Genomic DNA, 21,183 nt, shown 5'->3' on the forward strand with positions numbered 1-21,183 from the left:
AAAACTATTCCATCTGAATCATTCATTTGGTATACTAAATGGAAGGTCAGTGGTAACTCCACAGTCTGATTTCATCACCAATTCCCACTTTGTAAACAGCTTAGCTTTATCATCCGACAAATTTCTGTTCCACTCAGATCCTCCATTATTTGTACAAGATGTCATTTAGAAAACTTAACACATTTCTAGTATCCATAATGCAAAAGGGAAAAAAAAATACATTGATTCATATTTGTGTATTATTGCCATCAGGTGCTACAATTAACAACTCTGGACAGTGGGGTTTTTTTGTTTGCTTGGGTATTTTTGTGTCTCAAGGTATTAAGTTTATCTCAAGCTCTAAAAGCACCCATCCATGGGGACCTCAGAAGCTTTACAAGTATCTCAACCAGCTTTTAAAATGTTGTGGGTTTTGTTTGGTTGGGTTTTGCTTGTTTCACTTTGAGTCATAAGACTAAATTCATTGGTGGTATAACTTGACTGAAATTTTCACTAGAAATTAATCTGAATATTTATTTCTTAAACAAAACAAAAAAACCCCAACAACTAAAAAGTGCTGGAGATCTTTCTCCCATACTTGCTATACATACTCTAAATTATATACACAAGGAAGAAAATACAGAAATTTCTCTTCATAAAGATCTTTCCTTCATAGCAATTCAAGAATCTTTTTCGTTGTAGATATTTGTGTCTTATAGGAATGTCAGAATATATGCTTTTCTGTGTGTGTATAGGCTAATAAATGGCATGTGTTTATTTGAATATTAGAAAATGTTATTGAGCGTTAGAGCTGCACAGAATCTTTTCTGTAAAAGTTGACAACTTGATTTTTTTGTTGTTGTTATGTCATTATTTTCAGTAAGACAATGTAAAACTTGGCAATTGCAAAAGAAACATTCTTCGTCAAAAAGTGTGCCTTTTGCAGTCATAACTAGTTTTGTGGTGTGTCTCTAGCTGGCAATTTGAAGTTGTGCATATGTTACCTTATTAGAATTTCCTAAGCTGTGCTTGCTTTAATGTTTTTTTTAACCTTGTAAATGAAATCTGTGTTTTGAAAGTCAAGGTGGGTTTTTAACTTGGTCTTCAGATTAAAACAGTACCTTGGGGACATGGTTGATTTTCCTTCTCGTTTTGCCCACTGCTGTTGAAGTGTGCCTTCAGCAACATACAGCCAGCTGACAAAAAGTCTGCATTTTGGAAAAAGTTCTGTGAATATTTAACAAAATGCAGAGTGCATTTTGCTTTCATTGGCCATGTGTCTTCAACAGAAGCAGAGGGATAGCAATGAAACATTTTTTTTTTATTACAAAACTAAGCTATTACAGCTCTGAGTAGAGAAAAATCTGTTGTCAAGCATTTATATTTTTGTAAAGAGCAAATTCACACTTTTACACAACAGGTGCTTCTTGATGCAACTGAGTTGTGTTTGTAGAGGCACACTATTAACACCAACTGAAACAGTGGCCTAAATGAAGGCATCACGTTTCTGTTTGTGCTGATGTATCCACCTATATGAATGATGACATTGTAACAGAAATTGGTGTTTCACAATTATTTTTTTTTTTTTTAGTAAAAGTTAGGAAAGAAAAAACTTTCAGGTGTAAAATGAAACAAAATGACTATGATCACATAACAACAATTATTGCATGATTTTGCATAACCCTTGACCTTCTTAAAAAGCAGTATTTGACTTTTATATATGTGTTGGTTTGATAATGAGTCATCACGCAACTGCTGGCTCACATGATAAATATTTAACTTGGGGAAGAAATACTCTTGAGAACAAAAAAAAAAAAGTCCTAGGTCTTTGCTATTAATTCAGAGATTTTTCAGTGTTAGATGAAACATGTATAATTGGAAATAACTATTATGTTGAAATGAATCCACATTACTTTTGATAAAAAATCCATTCATCTGAGCAGCTTTAGGGATTATGACAAATTTGATGAGGCCAACCCCAATCCCTGAAAACCTTTTCATACTTCTACGAGATGAGTGAATTACCAGTCATGTAACTCTAATGTATTTTAAGGCTAGTTAGAAGACACGGAAGGATGATACTCAAACTAAATTTGTAGAACTAGGAATTATTTGTGTGATCGGGTATTTATTTAAAGCAAACAATTTAAATGGGTGAAAGGTTGCTTATTCCTTCATGTTTTCTAAGACAGTAAACCTACCATCTACCTGTATGTCAGTAATAACTGATCTTAGAATGCCATTTCATAGCTTGAATCTTGGTTTCGCCTCAAGGTTTGCTCTAGCCAGGTTGGCAATTAGGGAAAGTCCTAAAACTAAAACAGAAAAATTGACACATGCTGTTAAATGCAAACTCAGAACATTAAAATTAATATGGAAGCAGAAATGACATTCAGTGTCAGAAGTAACAAATTTGAAAGTCTTAAATAATTCAATATAGAGAATATAGTTTTGACAGTTTTTTATATAAGTGTGCTTTTTCCTAAAAACATCCCCCCCCCCAAACCAAACTTTTTTTTTTTTGCTTTTTATTTAAGTCTCTTGTCTGTAAATATGAAAGAGGGCTATATATTCCAACGTAATTCTTCATTGCCATACTAAACAGTAAAATAGTCTTTCTAATTCACATTGCTCATGGCAGTCTTATTTGATGTTGCTTTATTAAGTTTGTGATTAAAGCAGTTTGGGATTTTTGTTGGTTGTAAACTTTTGGCATAATGTGAATACCAGTCCCTTTCAAAAACAGCCTTGAGTTGCTTAATGATGCTTGTGCTGTTCCCCGTGTCTGCTTGGTTGATAACAAGGCCGGCTCCAGCATTCTGCGTAAAAGCATTTCCTACCCAATCAAAATTACCTACAAGTAAAGGCAGGAATATACAATGAGTTTCGAACGTTTAAATAATATTAAAAAAACAAGGCCATCTCCCTAAAGGCAATCCAGCATATTACAGTGTCATTTTCCCCAGTGCCTACCCGGGCAGAGATGAAAATAAGTTTTCTATAGTAGTGGGAAAGAAAAAACTCCATTACATACCCGTGTGTAGTATAGATTGTTTCTGGAAGTATAGCAGCTCTAATACTTCGTAAGTGAAAATACATTTTTGCCATATAAACACATAGATGCTGTGGAGAATAGTTGCTCCATAATGCTGAGCCAAACCAGTAGATCTTTTACAGGTTATCCGTTGATAGATAATATTTCAGAAAAGAAAACCAGGTTTTACTGGTTCATGCCAGTTATCACCACCTTTGTTGGAATCTAAGGTCATGAACGAGCATTTCACATCCTGGTTATCGCAAGGCAAAGTGGATAATTGGATTAATGGAAAACAGGTAAACCATGTGTTTCAGTTATTTCTTTTTTATTTCACTAGAACTATAACTATTTAAGTTGTACATTTATAAAACATGCAGTATTTTGGAGAAAAAGTTTGGAGGGGTCATTTTGAAAACTATCCGAACATACATAAAACATGAAGGTATATGAAATTTTTACCCTCTTTTTTTTCAGTGTCATTTCAACTACTTTAGCAGGAAATGTTAAGAATTCTGAAGTTGTGAAGGATGGCAAATCGAAGCCTTATCATAAGGGCCATTTCTTCCTATATGCTTTCAAGTAAAAGATACATCAGATCATATATTAGCATCCATTTACATTTACTTTCACACCGCTTTGATTCTTTCTTTCTTTTACTTGTGTGTATCTAAGGATGTAAGGACAATGGGAAAGAAAAAAACCCAACTCAGCCAAGAATCCATACTGTGTGGAAAAGTTATGACTTACTGAAATTTGATCTGGCTATTGGAAGGAATTTAAAATGGAATAAAGGAAAAAGATTCATAAAACATTTGGGAGATGAGAGAGGGCTAAGCTGCACTAGTTGAAGGGAAAAATAAGATTCGGATAGGTTGAGAGGTGTGTGTATTTTGAGCTTTTCCGAGTAGCTCTTGGTTGTATCCCAGCACTGCTTTGGGTTCTCCATTGGTGCGTGGGCACGCTGCGGGGCGGCAGCGCTTGCTCTCCCCCCCTGCCCCTGCGGTTACTGGCTTTAAGCCCTTCGCAGTAAGTCAGGGTGAGGAAGGAAGCAACTGAAGCATTGAGCTGCAGCGTGTTAGAAGGCCAGTTTTCTCTCTTGACTTGATAAAATCTTAGGAGTTACTTTTTAATTCAGTAGCAGTTCTCTGATCCTGCAGCTCACGTGTAGCTCAAGCAGTCAGATTTTTTCAAAAGGTAGTTTTTACTCTGCATTCAATGAGCATTTGACTGATAATGAATTTTTACTAGGTGCCACACAGGGACTTGACTTAAATACACCTTTAACCCAGAACACCAATTAGATATGTACTTAACGTTGAGAGGGCATCTGAAATGTCATTACAGTAAATGGAATAAGACTTCAGGAGATGAGGATGAAAGGTGTTCGTACAGTATTTACCAGGACTGACCATAGCTTTAATAGTTACATTGGAAACTGAGAACAGTCCATCTTCGTTGGGTTGCAGAAACAAGAGAATTTGTTAATAATGCAATTTATGCCTCCTTCATACAGTATATTGTATTTGTGCTTTCAGTCTGTTTTTAAATACTGAAAGCAGAATGTTGCTTTTAAGAAACTGATTCATAGGGGCAAAGCGTGTTTAAATGAGAAAAGGCTCAAAGCTCAGTCTTTATCCAGGTTCCCAAAGAAATGAACTATTACTTTAACTTAACAAGCATGTCAACTGTAGACTTCTCATTTACAAATGGGTGTTACTTCAGGCTTCTGGCTACAAACTAGAATTTCTTGAGATGTGGTTACTTACCAATGTATGCAGCTCCATCAGTCACCATGTATTTGTTACGATTTAATTTGGGAAAGGAAGTGTTCTTCTGTTCTTTAAGAAAGCATGCACTCTCTTCCTCAAGGTCAAAGAATTTCTGCCATAAAATAGAATGGAGTGCAGGTTAATAACAACTGTTCTATAATGGACAGAAAAAATATGGTCTGTTCTCTACTCTTTATTGAAAATGAGTTAGCACTACAGAACAGCTTGAGTTTTTATAGCCAAACATTAATTTTAATAAAACACTGCACACTATATTTCTTACTAAATTCTCAGTTTGTGATATTCACTATCCCTTGGCATTCTGAACTAGACAAAGTATATGGCTACCGCATACTAAAAGCAATACAGTGCCAGGTAGGAAAGGCTATGGAATGCACAACTCATCCCCCCTTCCCCCTTTATGTTCTGCATGATAAGACCCAGAAACTTTTCTATAGCTCGTTTCCTCGTTCATCAAGGGACATTGGGGTTTGAAGTCTGCTTCAGGATCTGAATTGGCAGACACAGCAACAATTGAATTAATACCCTTATATTACACATTCATAGTTCCCAACAGGAAACTTGCTGATTTCAGAAACCTAGAAGCTTCTCAGGATTAAATCTGATATGGAGAGATTTACCTGACAACAAGAGGAAAATGCATCTGTTTTACCCTAAAGAGTGAAGTCTAAGATGTATTTTTTTTCTTTTTAAATTCTGGAGCTATATGTACTTCTTGTCTGCATCAGTGCCAGACAAAAATGAGATTTCCACTACAAAGCTAAATATTGTTTGTTTCATCAAGGAAACTAATACCTAGACACAGATTCCAAAACTAGAAGTAGAGAATAGCATGATGAAGGAGAAATTGCATATTTACTGCAGGACTGAGAAACTTTGAGGTGATGGTGTAGATCTTCAGAACAAATCTAATTTACAGTACATTGCTGATGAAAATAAATCGCTATACATTGTACCCACTTAAGACACTGAAAAATAGTATTACAAAACTCTGGCCCCAAAACTCCTTGATCTTTCTTGGGGATCTGTTTTCCATAATACAAAATTCCTCTTTTGAACCAGTGCTCCTTCTGATACAAAACTGGAATGAATCCTTTTAGGTCAGGAAGATGTCCTTCAGAATAATCTTACTACTTTGAAAACCCAACTGTAAAATACTAAATTCATTATTGAAATGCAGTTATCTCTGTGGTAGACTACATCATCAGTTTGATTAAATCAGATAAGGGCGTATGCATAGTACACTGGCAGTTTAGTTTTATAAAGCATTCTTTACCCAGCTGATGTAGGTAGGTTTCAAGCTGGTTTGCATTAAACTGCTCAACTATTGCAAAATGTGTTACTGATTGCCAGGAACAGCACCTTTAGGTTTTATACCACTGGTTGCTTCAGAACAGCATATAAGTATTCATTCAAAAAATCTCTTCTTAATCATCAGTCTTGATCATTACAGTTTGGCTTTCCTTGGAGAACACTAGAACTTCTGTACAGGCTTATCTGTAATTAATAAGACACGGAATTGTGTCCTTCAACAGTCTCTGAATTTTGTGTGTTACCGTGTGCTTACTTACCTGTACAAGGCATTGTTATCTTCCACAGCTTAATTTTTGTAATAAGTTCAAAGACGAGCAAAAATCCAAAGATAGATTTTGCATTTAAAAGCAAGCACAACCACCCAAACTGAGCGACTGCTTTTTAAAAAGCAATTTAAAAAGCATTAAAAAAAGATTATTCTATGTAAAACTGTAGTTATCTGCCCTTTAAATGAGATTTATATTGTATATTCACTTCTAACTAAGCTGCATGGGGAAATCATACTTTTAATTACAGATATTTAACACTACTAACAATTACATTTTAAAAAAAACCCTAGAACAAAGCATCTCAGCAGCTGTAAAGGCAAGTTTACTAGACATTAGGGTTTAGTTCTTCGACAACATCAAGACTGCAATTGTGCGCCTGAGGAACAAACATGCACCCATCACAGAAAGTATGTATGTAGCCAGCCAGAGATGAATCTGAATCTTTCTGAAAGGATCTTGAATTTTTGGATAAAGCCAGAAAAAAAGGGTCATGTTTTTCCTGATGCAACGAAACAGGAATGGAGACAGTTAGCAGCAACAGGGTGTCCATCAAGGGTGCTCGCAGTAACTCTTTGCAGGGATGTGGAAGATACTGTGTGATTAATACTAATTTTGTAGGGAATAGTCTAAAACCAGCAAATGGGTAAAAACAAAACAAAGCTGTCTTCTTCCCCTTATTACAGGATTTAGCAAAAAGCTACATACTTTGATTTAAAAATAGTCAAGCACAATAATCATATCAGCTTAGAGTTGGCAAATTAAGAGATTTCAGTAGATGTGCTGAACAGAAAAATCCTGCGTTAGTGTGCTCTTTGTATAATAACTTATTAAGAAAGGAAATTTCAGATTCAGGCAGGAATAGACAGAAGGCTTGGAAGTGTAATGTGTTCTCCAGCAAGAGTATAGAAGCCATTATAACTCCTTGACAATATAGATTACAATTGTCCTTGAAAATACAAAGCAAGTAGGGAAACTCATCTGCCCTCAGAAACAGAATACAAAACTGCAGCTCAGGTGAGCAAGTGAACCAGCACTGACATTCAGTAGCACAGCCTAACATTCTCCCGACACACGCCTGCAGCCGAAGTACTGTGTTAATAATACACCACCTTCTGCTAACAGTTAATTAGTCTTTTCCATCCTTATTTTAGGAGTTTAGAGCTTTAAGTTAGTGCTTAGGAGCAAAGGTTTCATAGTTCATTCATAACGCTTTGTTTACTTGTAGGACATGGCTGGCTTTCTGAGAAGTACGGAAAGTTGTGGTTCTTCCTTCCTCTCACCTGAGCAGGGATCCACCTGTACAATGCAGAAACAGATTCATGTGGAAGCTCAAGAACAGCACATGCTGTAGCTACACGTCTGTTCCATGCCGCTCCTTCCCGGTCTCCAGTTATCTGAAGACACTTTCATCTAGTTAATACTCTCTGGGCCCTTCAAAACCACGGGCCTTTCTCAGTTCAGCACTGCGCCCAGCAGGGCTGGCTCCATTTTACTGCTTCTTTGAGAGTTAGACTGAGCAATCTTGCACATAAGATGTATTTAAAGGGTCAGGCACACGAAATGTAAGGAGTACTGGAATTCAAGCCTCAAGAAGCATGATGGTGAGCTCAGTTTATCCTTTAATTTCATGACCACATGGTTCCGTGCATAGAACAGAGCTCCTTGACACCTGGCTGCATGCTTACAGCACTTATTTAGTCCTCAAGCAAAGCCCTTTTCCTAAGGAATTCTTCCTAGTGATGATTTTTTTCACAGTACTTGTATTGAGTTTGCAGTCTCAAAGCAGTTCAGTTGAATCCAATAATTATTGATGCTTATGTGAACCGGACTCCCAAGTGAGATGCTGAGGAATGCATAATGAGGGATTAAGCATTTTCTAACTGCATTGATGATGTTAATTGCCTAGCATTATCAAAGTTTTGTGGCAAAAGAAAAAAAACCAAAAAACCAACCACCCACCTGCTTCTAGATAGAGCACACTGTTAGCCGTTCAGTGTTTGCAGCTAGGAAATCATGTCTTGCAGTCCCTGCCTTCCTGACCTCCACAGCAGACTGGAAAATTACCTGCCCAGCGGTAATTTTTGTATTTGGTATTGATCAGGACACTGCTGGGCATAGCAGGTTTGCAGTGTCCCGTTTCTAACGATATACCTGCAGTTAGGCAATACCACACCTTCTGTTAGCCTGGTCAGGAGACCAGGGGAAATCAGTAAGAGATTCTCACCTAACAGAGAAATTATGTCTGTACAGCCTTCCCCAAGGTGACCGTGTACCTGGCGCTGCTGCCATTGGCAGAACAGCGTACCCTGCAGCTGCAGCAAGCCATGGGCACGCACTGGGAATGTCCTAGCCAAACTGGTCCTTCCACAGGCACAAAAGAAAACGATTACAACAAGGCATAACACAGGGATCAAAAGCTAAACAGAAGAAAAAAGCTGAATATGCTTCGTAGGACTCAGATACATGATCCCTGAGAGAACAGAAGAACGGGGCGGGGGGGTGTGCCATTTCTGGCAGAGCAATATTAAGGTATTTGGGACAGCTTAGCAAATAAATAAATAAAAAAATTAAAAAAATTGAAATTACAAATTTCAATCAAAATTTGTACCTTAAGTTTCTCTTAAAATTTCAGTGTTCTTGTGTATAAACTCATACGATACATGTCTGCATGACAGTATTTTCTCTACAGGGTTTAATTTGACTTGATTTTTTTCATATTCAAAGCTGAACCAAAAGGGAAAAGCAGCATTTTCTAATAATTCAAAAGGTTTGTTTAGTTTTTACCCTGTTAGCCTACTCTTTCTCGCCCATACACACACATCATTTTGTTTCACTTTGATCCCAGCTAGAACAGATGAATACAAAAGAAACACAGTTAAAAGAAAGCAGCAGTGCTCATCTGATGTGTTCGGTGAAAAGAGTGTCGTGATAGAGCCTACAGCACGGTTTCAGCCAGAACCAAAGAGGTACCAGTAAACTCTGAGCCTTGGGCTGTTACTCATGCCAAGGCTTATTAAGGCAGTGACTTAGCCAGGGTGCGGAACACGTGATGCACAGCACAGAGGCACCTTTACAGCTATTTAAAACTGGGGCCGTCTCATTTTTTGTACTGTAAGTTGTATTTGTATTTTCTAACTGCAGAGATCAGCTAGACTACCCACCTAGAATGGATGTCTAGAAATACTTTTCTTTTTCCTTTTAGCATTTGACAAGATAAATTCTGTACTAAAGAATTTACCTGCTGTAAGTAGGTGTAAAGGGATAGAAGTACGTAAAGCATTAGGTGCCACTTAATTAAAATGATTTTGAATACAAAACCAGAACTCTGATGATAAAAATGGAACAAGCTAGAAGTTACTTGAAATTGAAGCAGCTTAAGCAGTGCCAGCCATGTATTGGAGTTTTTGGCTTAAACTCACACTTGTAAGCTGCTTCTTACCTAGGAAACTTGTAATAACAGTGTACATTATAACAAAAATCCCTATTTCAAGATATGCATAAATACCACTTAGTGTGCATAACACAAACAGTACTTGTTTCTTTACAACTCAATTTTAAAAAGACAAAATGATTTCATGGATTATCAATTTAAGCAGTCAAAATAATTCAGCAGATGATTTAAGACAGACATTGCAAAAAAAACAAAAAGTGATCCAAGATGGCTGATTTCCAGTGTGCCTCAATTTCATAAAAATGAACTGTACCAAACTGAAAGTAGTAGTTGCCATACACTCTGTTCTCTAATATAAATGCAACACACATAGTATTTCTCACTTTCCTGTACTGCATGTCTAATGGGGTCACGTAATGGTTGTTCTAGTCTTCACAATTCTGAATTTGTAGCCTGAATTTAAAAATCTTCATTATTTTTTCTTGTACTTTGTACTTGACCAAAGCAAAAGTAGATGCTTATGCAGCTGAACAGTAAGATTACATGAATCCAGACTAAACCGCATTTTTGTGCTGTCACATTTACTCTTCCCAGCCAGTATAAACAAGACATATGATTACGGTTCATTTCGTTAGCTTTGCTGTAAAAGACCACATGTAGTGTTTTACACGGGCTGTCCGCCACACAGATTGCCTTTTGGCATCATTCTATTTTTCTGTCTTAAATTCTACATCTCTTAGTACAAGGAATAAATTCAGTTCATTATGTAACATTTCCTGTGTTATTTAATGAAATTTATAGTCTTTGAAACTAACAGAAAACAGTTCTTTGTTGAGAAGTTTTCTTAATTGTTTTTGAGGGGTGGGAAATACCATAGATTTCAAAGCAATATGGATTATACTTACAACTTTCAAACTACAGCTTGGAACTTCAGTGCAAATAGCTTTCAGAGATGAAACAAAGTTAAAAGTAAGGGGATCTGTGTCTCTTGAGAAACTTATGAGAAGTCGTACTTTAATACTTCGTAAAACTAATGCTTCTCTTATCTTCCCGTCTAAATACGGCCAGTACCTGCGGAGAAAGAATACAGTATATTCAGAGAACTTAATAAAATTCTGGATTTTTATGCAGTCAAGCCTAGACATCACAGAGAAAACTAACCATATGTGAATTTAATTTTCCAGCCATTGAAGGAATGCTGTGCTTGTTTAACAGAACTGCCAGCATCCTCTTTTGTGTCATTGAGCCCTGCACCAAAACTGTCACAGTGGGGACAGTGAAGTTGTGGATGGTTGGGCACATCTTCCATCTATGTATGCGCATGGAGAGCTGCCAAAACACCTGCACGAAATACAGGTACCTTGTCCACCCGCAGCTGGGCGAGTTACTCCTGTGTCACTCACTGCCTGTGGTGAGAGCAGCGGAGAGCTTGCGGTGGCCAGAGAACCACCAGAATGAGCTACAGCTTACCCAGGTGCTGCTTCCCCGGCCCAGACCGGGGGACTGGAAGGATTTTCTGTTGGTTACACAAGTAAGAGGACAGGAACACTGGATCCCTCCCTGATTGCCACCTTTTTTTTCCCTCTGTGCTGGAACCACACAGGCTGGGGACTGGAATGCTTTCTGCCGTTTCGTGCTTTGGAAGAGGAGAGCTGCTGCCATGCAGGGTACCTGCATCCTTCAGTACCAGATGAAGATGGGTCTTTTAAGGAGGATGCTACCTTTTTTCCTGAAATTCTGCCATGAATGGGATGTGGTTTCCATGGTGCTAGTCTCACAACGGCTAGTTAGTTTTGTGTTCCTGACCTTCAGTGGGAGCAGGTCAGGACAGGGAGAATTAGACAAAACCCAAAACAAAACAAAACAAAACAAAATAAAATAAAATTTAAAAAAAACTCAACAAAAACCACCCTAAACAAACCCAACCCCAAATCCCCATGTTTTCTCTATTCGAGCAGCATAAAGGCATTCAGCCTAATGAAATTGGAGCTCTACAATGCCAGAAAATAACTCACCAGTGGGAACTGGGAGCTGACAAGGTAGAGAAGCTGTGGCAGTGCCTCAGACACAAAACCATACTGTAGGAAAAACGTGGAATTCAGACAGGTGGCTTCCCTGGATGTCCCTAATCCAGTAGATTTCTGAATTCTTCAGGCATGAGAACAAAGAAGTATAGGAGATAACATCAACTGCAATGCTATAATGGCTCTACATACTAAGATCCTTCCCAACACAAAGGGGAAACGACAGGGATGCATATCATGAAACGGAGCCTCCTACAGTTCTACCCGTGATTCCTTTGCTGTGATAGAGGCTGTATGTAGTGAGTTTATTGGAAAAAACCCTCTTGTAGACTTGAAATAGCTTATGCTTGATATCAGGTAAAATCATAGTTGTTTTTTTCTTTTTAATTAAGCGAAACCTTTAATTATGCAAAACTGGAAAAAAGCACATAATCAGATTTTTAGTTTGGCTTAACTGTGTTCACATAAAGTGCATGAATGGAACAGCGAGCATTGCTAAATGCTGGATTCATTGCATTACGGAGAGTCAGAGGGACCACTGGATACTTGCCTTCTGAGTTGGATGGTTTTATTATACTGTGGCTCCAGTTTTGGGTCACAAGTGCTTTTCAATAGTCCATACAAACAGGGTATTTAAAAATGACCTGGGCTTGTTTGTTTTTAACAACTTTCAATTAACCAAAATGTGATATAATTCAAAGGTAATCTATGCTGAATTTGGAATTTTCATGTAATTTTCAATAAAATAATGACATCTCCCATATTGTGTATGAGAACTCACAACATGTTATTTCTCGCTTAACACACACACTCTCTCACTCAGTTTGAATATCTGTATCATATTCATAAAATGCCAGTAGCTGCGGTATCAAGATAGTGAATGTAATCATGTAAGAAATAGGATTAATGTACAAGCAGGTTATTGTATTCCTGGGTGCAGTCACTTGCAGGTGGTCAGACTAGGCAATTTCTAATCTCCTTCGATAGGCAGATCCAAAGCTTAGGACCCAGAACTGGAAATGTCTTCTCAGGTCCCAATTCTGCTCCCATTTAAGTCAATGGCAGAACTCTCACTGATTTCAATAAGAGCAGAATTGGGCCCCAAGAAATTGGTCCACAGTAGTAACTAATCTCCTGTGGGTTCATTTTCTCCAGCAGACCGTACTGGCATTACAATAACCTGCTAGTCCTGGACATGGACACTCACCGTTTAGCATTGGTGTCAATGACGATCGGCAAGTAGTCCATGACAGCTATGTACACAAACTGCTTTGCATCATCGATAACACTGTATATAGCTTCAATATCCAGGACTCTGTCCTTTGGGCAGAAGAGCTTAGGTGAGTTCTGTGAAAGGAAAAGTTCAAATATGGCATTTAAAATACGTGATTTATTTTCTCTTCCCCTATTCTTCTTGAGATAGCAAGTAGTAGCCTTTATTTTGGCAGAGAATATTAACTGGTACCTTCAACTGTCCTGCTAGAAACTCAGAGGTACAAAGGAGAGGCATTTGCTCAATTTGCCCTTGAAAGCCTCACCATTTAGAGCAACTGTTGGTAAAATGCAGAAGATGCAAACTTCAAAACATCCACTGTCATCAAAGATGCTCTAATTTAAGTTAGATTTCAGAGATTTTTTTGTTCCAGGGAGTCCCAGGGCTGGTTACTATTAAATGGAGTGCTTTCTGTCTTCTTGCCACATCAGCCTGATCCCTCACTTGCAACCAGGAGTTAATGTGTATTAAGTCAGTTTGGTTTACAGTTCCACGCAGTCCCCATTGGCTCCATCACTGTCTTGGGGAGATGCTGCAGTTTTGCAGGAAATTTACCTTTAAAACCTAGCTTCAGTGATAAATAAAGCTCTTCACCTGGTACTGAGCTGGTGCGCGGCAAAGCCCAGGCGTCAGCTTCTCTGCCTTGTGTCTAGGGCTGTCGAATGCGTCGGGCAACAAGGTGAAGCCAGCGGGAATTGCCCGCCTGTAGCAGAGGCGCCCAGGACTTGCTGCTCGTCAGGAGAGAGAAGTGGAGCTGCCTGCCAAGCTCTCGCAGGCAACAGCACAGTTCCTGGGAGCAGAGGTTATTCAAGGCACTTTGAGCAGGTGTCACTTGTCCTTCCCATAACGGCTGGCCCCACAGACCACTGCCTTCCCGCTGCTTCTCACCTCTGTCACCTGCTTGGGTTGCAGCTGCACGTTTTCTTTAGAGGACTGGCTCCCGCCATGGGCTTTTGGTTGTTCTTTTTTTCTTTCAGGGCAATGCCTATCACAGTGGTTTCTTAACCACTGTCTGGTCTTAAGGATTTACTACACCCAAGTGCGGAAAATACTAGAAAATTAACTAGCAAGATCTCAAGACCGGTATTCCAGATCCATTCCTGAACACTTAAGAAAAACAACCAAAACTTACACTTTATCAGGCAGGCTGGAAGACAATTTTGTTGCTAAGCAGCGCTAAGCTGTGATTCCTGAGCATAACAAAAAAATTCAATGACTGTGCGTTATACTTGTTGTTTTCTATTGCACAAACATGGGAAGGGAAATGTTTTCAAAGAATGAGGTTTGACTCAAGAAAAAGAATGAACTGATTTTGTTACATATAATTTATATCTATTATCTGAAAGTTTTAGAAGGCTATTGCACTGAGAGTTTACTCTTACACTCTTATTACGTCGAATAGAAGTTTTAAGTTACCAAGCAGCTAAAGAAAGGAATTGTTACGCATTATCTTTTTCAGATGCGCTCAATATAAAGACCAGAAGGTGAAAGACATTTAGAAGATAATTAGAAGAAAAATTTCAGTTAAAGCTCTCACTGCAACACTTGTTTGGGTATTCCACACGTTACTCTGTGGCGCAGCTGACCCCCTCTGTGGTCATACGCTATTTTAGTACTTTTCTCCGGATTAGTTGTATTAGCGCTTGCTGTTCTGATCAAATACTCTTTTGATATTTCACCTATCAGAAACAGGCCTTTATTCCCACTGGCAGCGGTAGCTGGCCGTGCCCCGGTGGGAAGGGGGTCAACGCAGGGCTGGGGAGCGCAGCACCCACACCCCAGCCCACAGACAGCACCATGGCAGTAAGAACTGCCGGGCTTGTGGAGACTTTCCTCTTCTCACCAGTTCAGGACCAGACAGTGATGCTAACCCTTGGTCCACCAAACCAGCCCAGAGCAACTTCAGGAGTAGCTTTTGGAGGGGCATGCTGACCAACATTGAGGATTTGCTAGTAGAGGAGAAATGTATGGAAGAGCCTGTTTTCAGGAAGGAAGAACCAGCTCAACTGGCTGCGGCTACAGATTCGCGTGGCTCCTGGAGCTGGACTTCACTGATCTGAGCTTCTGAGTACCAGTGACTCTTTCGTTTAGTTTTCTGAAGTGGAATTTCAAGAGAGGAGGCTTTTGTTGCCCGCACAAAAGGGAAATACAGGGGGGAAGTGAACATCCCACAAACTGCAGAGGAGCAGCTTTTGCAGAGCCTCTCTCCACCTGCCTGTCTGTGATCCCAGTTTCCTTAAAGCTGGCCTTACCCAGCTCTCCTTCCTGAGTGCCCCTCCAGGACTGCCTTTCAGCACGATTTCTCCCTTTCTAACAGATTGCTTAGAAGGGCGTAGGAGTTCATTTCATGTTCACAGCTCCTTAGCTAACTGCCCGAGTCAGTCTCTAATTTAAGCTAATCCTTAAGACTGTCCAGACCCGAATCAGTGGAAGCTCATTTTATTTTCAGATGGCTATTAATTCTGCTTGGCTTAGGCACTTCCAGATTTTCAGTCCAAAATAGTTCTCTTTCCCTTCACGGACTGTAGGAATGTGAAAAATCCTGGACAGCTGAATGTTGCCTGGCTCCCAGCAGGTGAAGGTAAACGCTGCACTGGAACCACTCATCTGCACAAGCATCCTATGCCAGTGCCTCTACGGCTTAATAGCGTGCTATGTGCGTTGTGGTTTAGGCACTACTGGCTGTAAAGCAATGTGGTTTTGCCTTTTTTTTTTAGACAGAATGGTAAATAACTCTTAACAACTTCATTACCTTCCTGATTTTGAAGGGGTTGGTTTTATTCATGTAATTACCTTGAAAATGAAAGACACGCCGCATCTTTCATCATCTCTATCGCTGTTTACTTTTTTCCAGTTTTGCTACATCACTGCTGAGACTGAAAACTTCTCCATTAAAAATACACACACCGACAGTGCTTCCGTGGGGACTGCTGCTTGAATTTTAGAAGTTTTAAAGTGTCATTTTAAAATAAAGCTAAAGTAGATAACGTTCTACAGATGTATGCATGCTTTCAATGGAACAAGGTGAAGAGGATTAATCCTTACAAGTTACATTGAAAAAAAATGCAAGCTCTGATATCAAGCTTATTCTGTATCATTTTAGATTTCTGATTAACAGTCCATTTATTCCCAAGTCATTCACCTTCTGTCCACTACTGTAAATAATTTGAAGGGCCTCCCTATCATTTTTTTTGAACGCAAGTGAAGAAGTGTGAACATTGCAGAGAACAGGAAAAAGAATAATGCTCAAACGAAATCCTGCAGCATGTTCACTTCTGGCAAATTGCACGTACAAACAATGTCACAGAATCAGAATGAAAAAAAGAAATAGCAATACTGTGTTTAGTCTGTTCTACACCACAGGAAAAGGCAAGTAATTTTTAAAAATCCTTTCAATTTCAGACCTCCCCACAAAAGCATACCTGTTGGAATAACCGTGTTCCTAGACAACAGAATGATTTGGTTTTCCAGCATTACTATCAGACTATCAGACAAGTTCTGTCTTCTGCAGGTGAGAGCTGTAGTGGTCTTACCTCTACAGCTGAGTTTTCAGTCACTCAATTTTAGTAGCTGCTTTTGGTTAAGGACACAGCAATAATATGCATCTTTTTCAGTTAGGGTCACTTTAGAGAAATACTTAAGTATGGCTTTAATTTACATCTTACATGTTCCTATTCATGGAAGTTACTTTCCATAGTAATTTCTCCATGATAGTCTCTGTCAGAGGGAACACAGCATTATGACAGACTTATTGCAGGGAACTGTGAACATCTCTGTATCGGTGAGAAGACACTTGAGATTCTTTAATACATGCTACTGACACCTACCTAACCTGGTCTCGCTACCCTGTAGTTCATAAAGGGCAGTTTCAGAGAGTAAGCAGATGTTAAATTTCCAGGTCTTCCAAAAAATCTGATGGGTTAAACAAGTCTCTTCCCTTCCCTCCCTCTTTGCAACTCATTTCAGAACTTACCGACACAAAAGCTTCTGATTTTGTCTCGTTCAGCTGCAGCGTCAGTTTATTCTGAGTATCATACACTCCGTATAGTCTCTTAGACCAGCTCGGTGGTATTTTATTCTTATATCTTAATGAGCTATACAGCGCAAATATCCTCTGTAAATCCAGGACCAGGCAGCTACAGTTGTATACGATGACACCAAGTTCCTTCATCTGTGAAATTAAAGGTTCATATCATTAGTGACATTTTGGCTGATGGACCTGCAGACGTAAGCAGCGAGAACATAGGAGTGTCTGGGGGGTGTTTGTTTCCCAGAAGTTGCCTTCCGCTCAGCCGGAGTACGGTTGACTAAAGAACATTCCCAACGATGCTTGTTTAAAGGCAAACACATAAGCTAAATCATCAAAAGTCAGGAGCAGGCAAAAGCTGTAGCAAGGTTTGTACGTTCAGTGTCTATCAGAGCTGCGTGTCCTGATGGAATTCCACACACCTTACGGATGGACACAGCTTAGGAGCGATGCCCGTTTCTCATAGACACCATTTTTGTTATAGGTCTTGTCCCAGGTTTACTACTCTTGGCTAGAATCGTTTTTATTTATGATTTTTGTATTATTTTGTTTACAGGAAAGGCATCCTTTCTGCTGGATGATGTAGCAGCACTTTCTTACTTCAGAAACAATTTGTTTTCTGTGAGTTCTGGAAAAGGTGAAAGAAATGCACTTCAGTTATTTCTGTGATGGAGAAGGAATGTGATGCTCCACCTTCAAATAAAATGGATGAAAAAACAGGTGTTTAATACTATCAGTAGCTAAATTTACTGTGCTATTAAACCCAACATGATCTAGCATAACTTGTTAGGACACAAAAAACTTGGGTTCTTAACTCTGCCATTGCTGTGGTATGGTCCTTCACCCAGGGTACTCTACATTTCTGGGTGTCAGTTTCTTCAGATGTAAAAATGGAGATAATGACGCTCTTCTGTCACGAAAAGTACGCTGTAAACACGAACATTCTCACAAAGTATGGGAAAGAATAGCCCAAGTAAATACAGACGTCACAGTACAAGTAAATGCTTTGACCTTCTATGGACACAGTCTCACCTCCCCATTTAAATAAAGGCACATCTCCTGGTCATAATAAATATTGGCTTGTCACAGATGTCATTAATTGCACGTCACTAGTACTGAAGTTGTCAACAGAATTTAATTTATAAACATATTCCCTGGCTTCTGTAATCAAAGTAAGCTGCACTCTCCCCCTTCCTTCGAGCACATACAGTGCTCAGGGAAGCTGTGTGTGGGCACAGGTGCTGTTGACCTCTCATTATCTGCATGTCACACGAGTTCAGCCATCTCCAAAAATAAAGCGAGAAGAAAACCTGCATCTGTCTGTTGGAAAACAATGTGTAGGATAAATATTTAAAGGATCCACGCTGGTTTTCTGCAAGCAGACTCTCTTGGTAGCATGTCTCAAAAGTCTGCCTGGCATGATGGAGAACATAAGGGGCGTATGGACTCTCCAGCATGCGCATCCTGTGACACCAAAAAAAAAAAACCCCCACTGGTTTTATTCCCTTAGATGAGCTCTCCACAGGCACGTGGAGGAGTTTCTGGTAGAAGTGTATCTTTTTGTAAAGCCTGCGGGAGCTCTGAACCCCACACTATCATCATCTCGGAGCTTGTTGCTGCGCAGTTCTCCCTGCCTGCAGATGAGAACCACTCTGCCAGAGTGGGCAGGGGAAGGGAGCGAAGGGTGGGATTGAACCTTCGCGCTCTTGCTATGGTGGCTGAGAGGAAACAACACACCCCAATACTGCCATGACAAAGAAACTGGACGGGTGACACCTTCAGGTCCCTGACCTGTAAATACTGCATACATAAGAAGCATTATGCAACACTAAGCTTTCCCATTCCCGACTATTTACTGAATAGTTGCAACCACAGCAACATTACCTAATATTCTTACTGCCTCAGTCAGAGTATTTCTGCAAGCTTCTTTAGTTCAGGAAAAATACGCATTTCCTCCATCAGCCTGCACGACCTGAAATTTGTGGGTAGTTGGAAAATACAGACTACTTGCTGCACTGCAGCCTTTTATTTATGGATAAGCCAGTAAATTCCCTTTGATGATAAATATAAATTATTCCAAGCTATGCCCAACATTCTAGTCAAGCAGCCTATCTGGAATAACATCTTTGGGTTTTCCCCTCGGTGCCGGTGTCTTTGAGGATGCTCCTGTATTCAGTTCTAGGCTGTCCCTGTACTCTATGCACTGTTTGTCTCCAAACATTTTTAACTATACACTGTCACTGTTTTCACTGTGTGCTGCCAATACCGCTCTCCTAATTGCCAGGCATGCCATTGCAAAGGACTAACTAATAGTATTCTGTTACATGTATCTGCATAATGTGGTTTAATCGGCTTTTCATGGCTGTTAGTTGATTCTGACATAATTATGTGGTTACAGTTTTCCTTTCATTTATCAGTCCCATTATTACTACTCCACTTTATCCCTTCCATTAAAAGTAAGGATGAAATAGTGTCCTCACAGCATGCCAGAAGCGGTCAGGATTGCGTCTGCGGGAGCAGCTCTCCTTGGAGCAGGAATGCTTGCAGTATGTCCTCTCCCTGTGAATTCAAGGATTGCCCTTCTGCCTAAGTGCTTGCTCGTGTACAGTGATAGGGAGGAAGCCAGGGGCACTAATGGGTTTTTTGAAGTGCAGCTTTTACAGATCACCACCTAGCCTGACCGAAAATTAACCATTAGCCATGCCTAACCGCCAGCCTCTTCCCATGCAACAGAACCACACAAGGACCAGCCAGCTGGATGCTCCCGTGGGAGCGGGTGAGGCTGGGCACCACCTCGGCTCCTGCAGGCACCCGCTCCCAGCGGTTACACTCACATCGCAGACTGGAACAAAGCCACTTCAAGAGATGTATTTACAGCGCAGTAATGAACCCTGCCTTCCCACGGCGTTGCGTCTTGCAGCCAGCTTCTCCGGCTGCAAGCACTGATCAAAGCTTTTCCTGCTCTTGCAGCCGTGATAAGAGCTCTGCCCCATGGGGATTCCCTGGTGCACCATACAGACTGGGCTCCTCCTTTCCCTCTCTGGCAAACACAGTTATCCTCTTTAGCCAGCTGCCTGCTTGCGTTAAGCTTTTATGAACTTCAGTTCAAATTTGACTGAACCAGACAAGTAGATTCAAAGTTGCTGGAAGAGAGCGGACGCAACTGCCGTGCTCACTGTGCAGCCCTTATTTTCTTAGGAAACCAGGTAACTGTCAGCCTGACACACCATGACCACCTTGGTTTGCACACAACGCATCCCCCTGAAATGGAAATAATGCAAAGAGCGCACACGTGTGCAGAAAATCCCAGCTGTCTCCTGTCTTAGCAAAGCCCCAATAAGTTTGGAGACTAAAAAAATAATCTGTTTCACAAGTATCTTCCACACTGAGCCTATTTTTCCTCCCACACTCTGAGGCGAGGGGAGACTGCTCGTTTTCCAGTTAAGCACAAAGCCTGTCATCCTGGAGGCATTGCAGAGGGGGCAGCAAGGATGCGCTAGCGACAGATTTAGCATGAGGTGGTAGGTCATCTAGATACGGGGACTTTCTCTTTGGTTTGAGAGCTGCTGTAATTACAGACTTTTTTTTTTTAATAGTCTCAGGGGAGAAGCAGAAAAAAAAGATTTATATTGAAAGAATCAAAATCTAAGCCCTGTTCCCTGGCTGAAACATGCAGCTAAGCATCATCTGAGGTACCTGTTAAGGTAAAATCCTTCTGGGGTAAAGGCTTTTAAGGCAAGGGAAGTGTTTCTTCATCCTGAGTTTTAAAACCAACTCATGCGGTAATGAAAACATCACTAAAAAATTAAAGTGAATCAGATTTCAAGAAATCAAAATCTTAATAAAACGAAGGAAGATAAATGTGAAATGAAAATAAAAATGTACAAATTTGATTGCCTTAAAATGGAACTGAAATATTTGGACGTTGAAGTTGTAGAGTTGAATGTGAGTGACATTTTTAGGGCATGTACTGGGGCTGGGGACAGGAATGATTTTCTGGATAGGGAATTTTGTGTCTTCTCACGAGCAGGTCTCTTTCCCTCTTTGTTAAGAGCCACCATGAGTGCTGTTCTCAACAT

The 21,183-nt window shown here is 39.9% G+C and overlaps 1 protein-coding gene across 1 annotated transcript in view; it reads right to left on the minus strand.

Moving 5' to 3' along the window:
• Positions 1–1,838: 1,838 nt before the first annotated feature.
• Positions 1,839–21,183, minus strand: part of PLD5 (phospholipase D family member 5) — a 70,848-nt gene continuing 51,503 nt past the window's right edge. Inside the window, exons 4-8 of the mRNA XM_040598642.1 lie at positions 17,051–17,248; positions 13,012–13,151; positions 10,686–10,851; positions 4,783–4,897; positions 1,839–2,833 (exon numbers count right to left, since the gene is read on the minus strand). Coding sequence (XP_040454576.1) covers positions 2,598–2,833; positions 4,783–4,897; positions 10,686–10,851; positions 13,012–13,151; positions 17,051–17,248 — 855 coding nt within the window. The 3' untranslated portion in view covers positions 1,839–2,597. The remainder of the gene's footprint in view (positions 2,834–4,782; positions 4,898–10,685; positions 10,852–13,011; positions 13,152–17,050; positions 17,249–21,183) is intronic.

This window comes from Falco naumanni, chromosome 6 (assembly GCF_017639655.2).
Source record: "Falco naumanni isolate bFalNau1 chromosome 6, bFalNau1.pat, whole genome shotgun sequence".
Lineage (NCBI taxonomy): Eukaryota > Metazoa > Chordata > Aves > Falconiformes > Falconidae > Falco > Falco naumanni.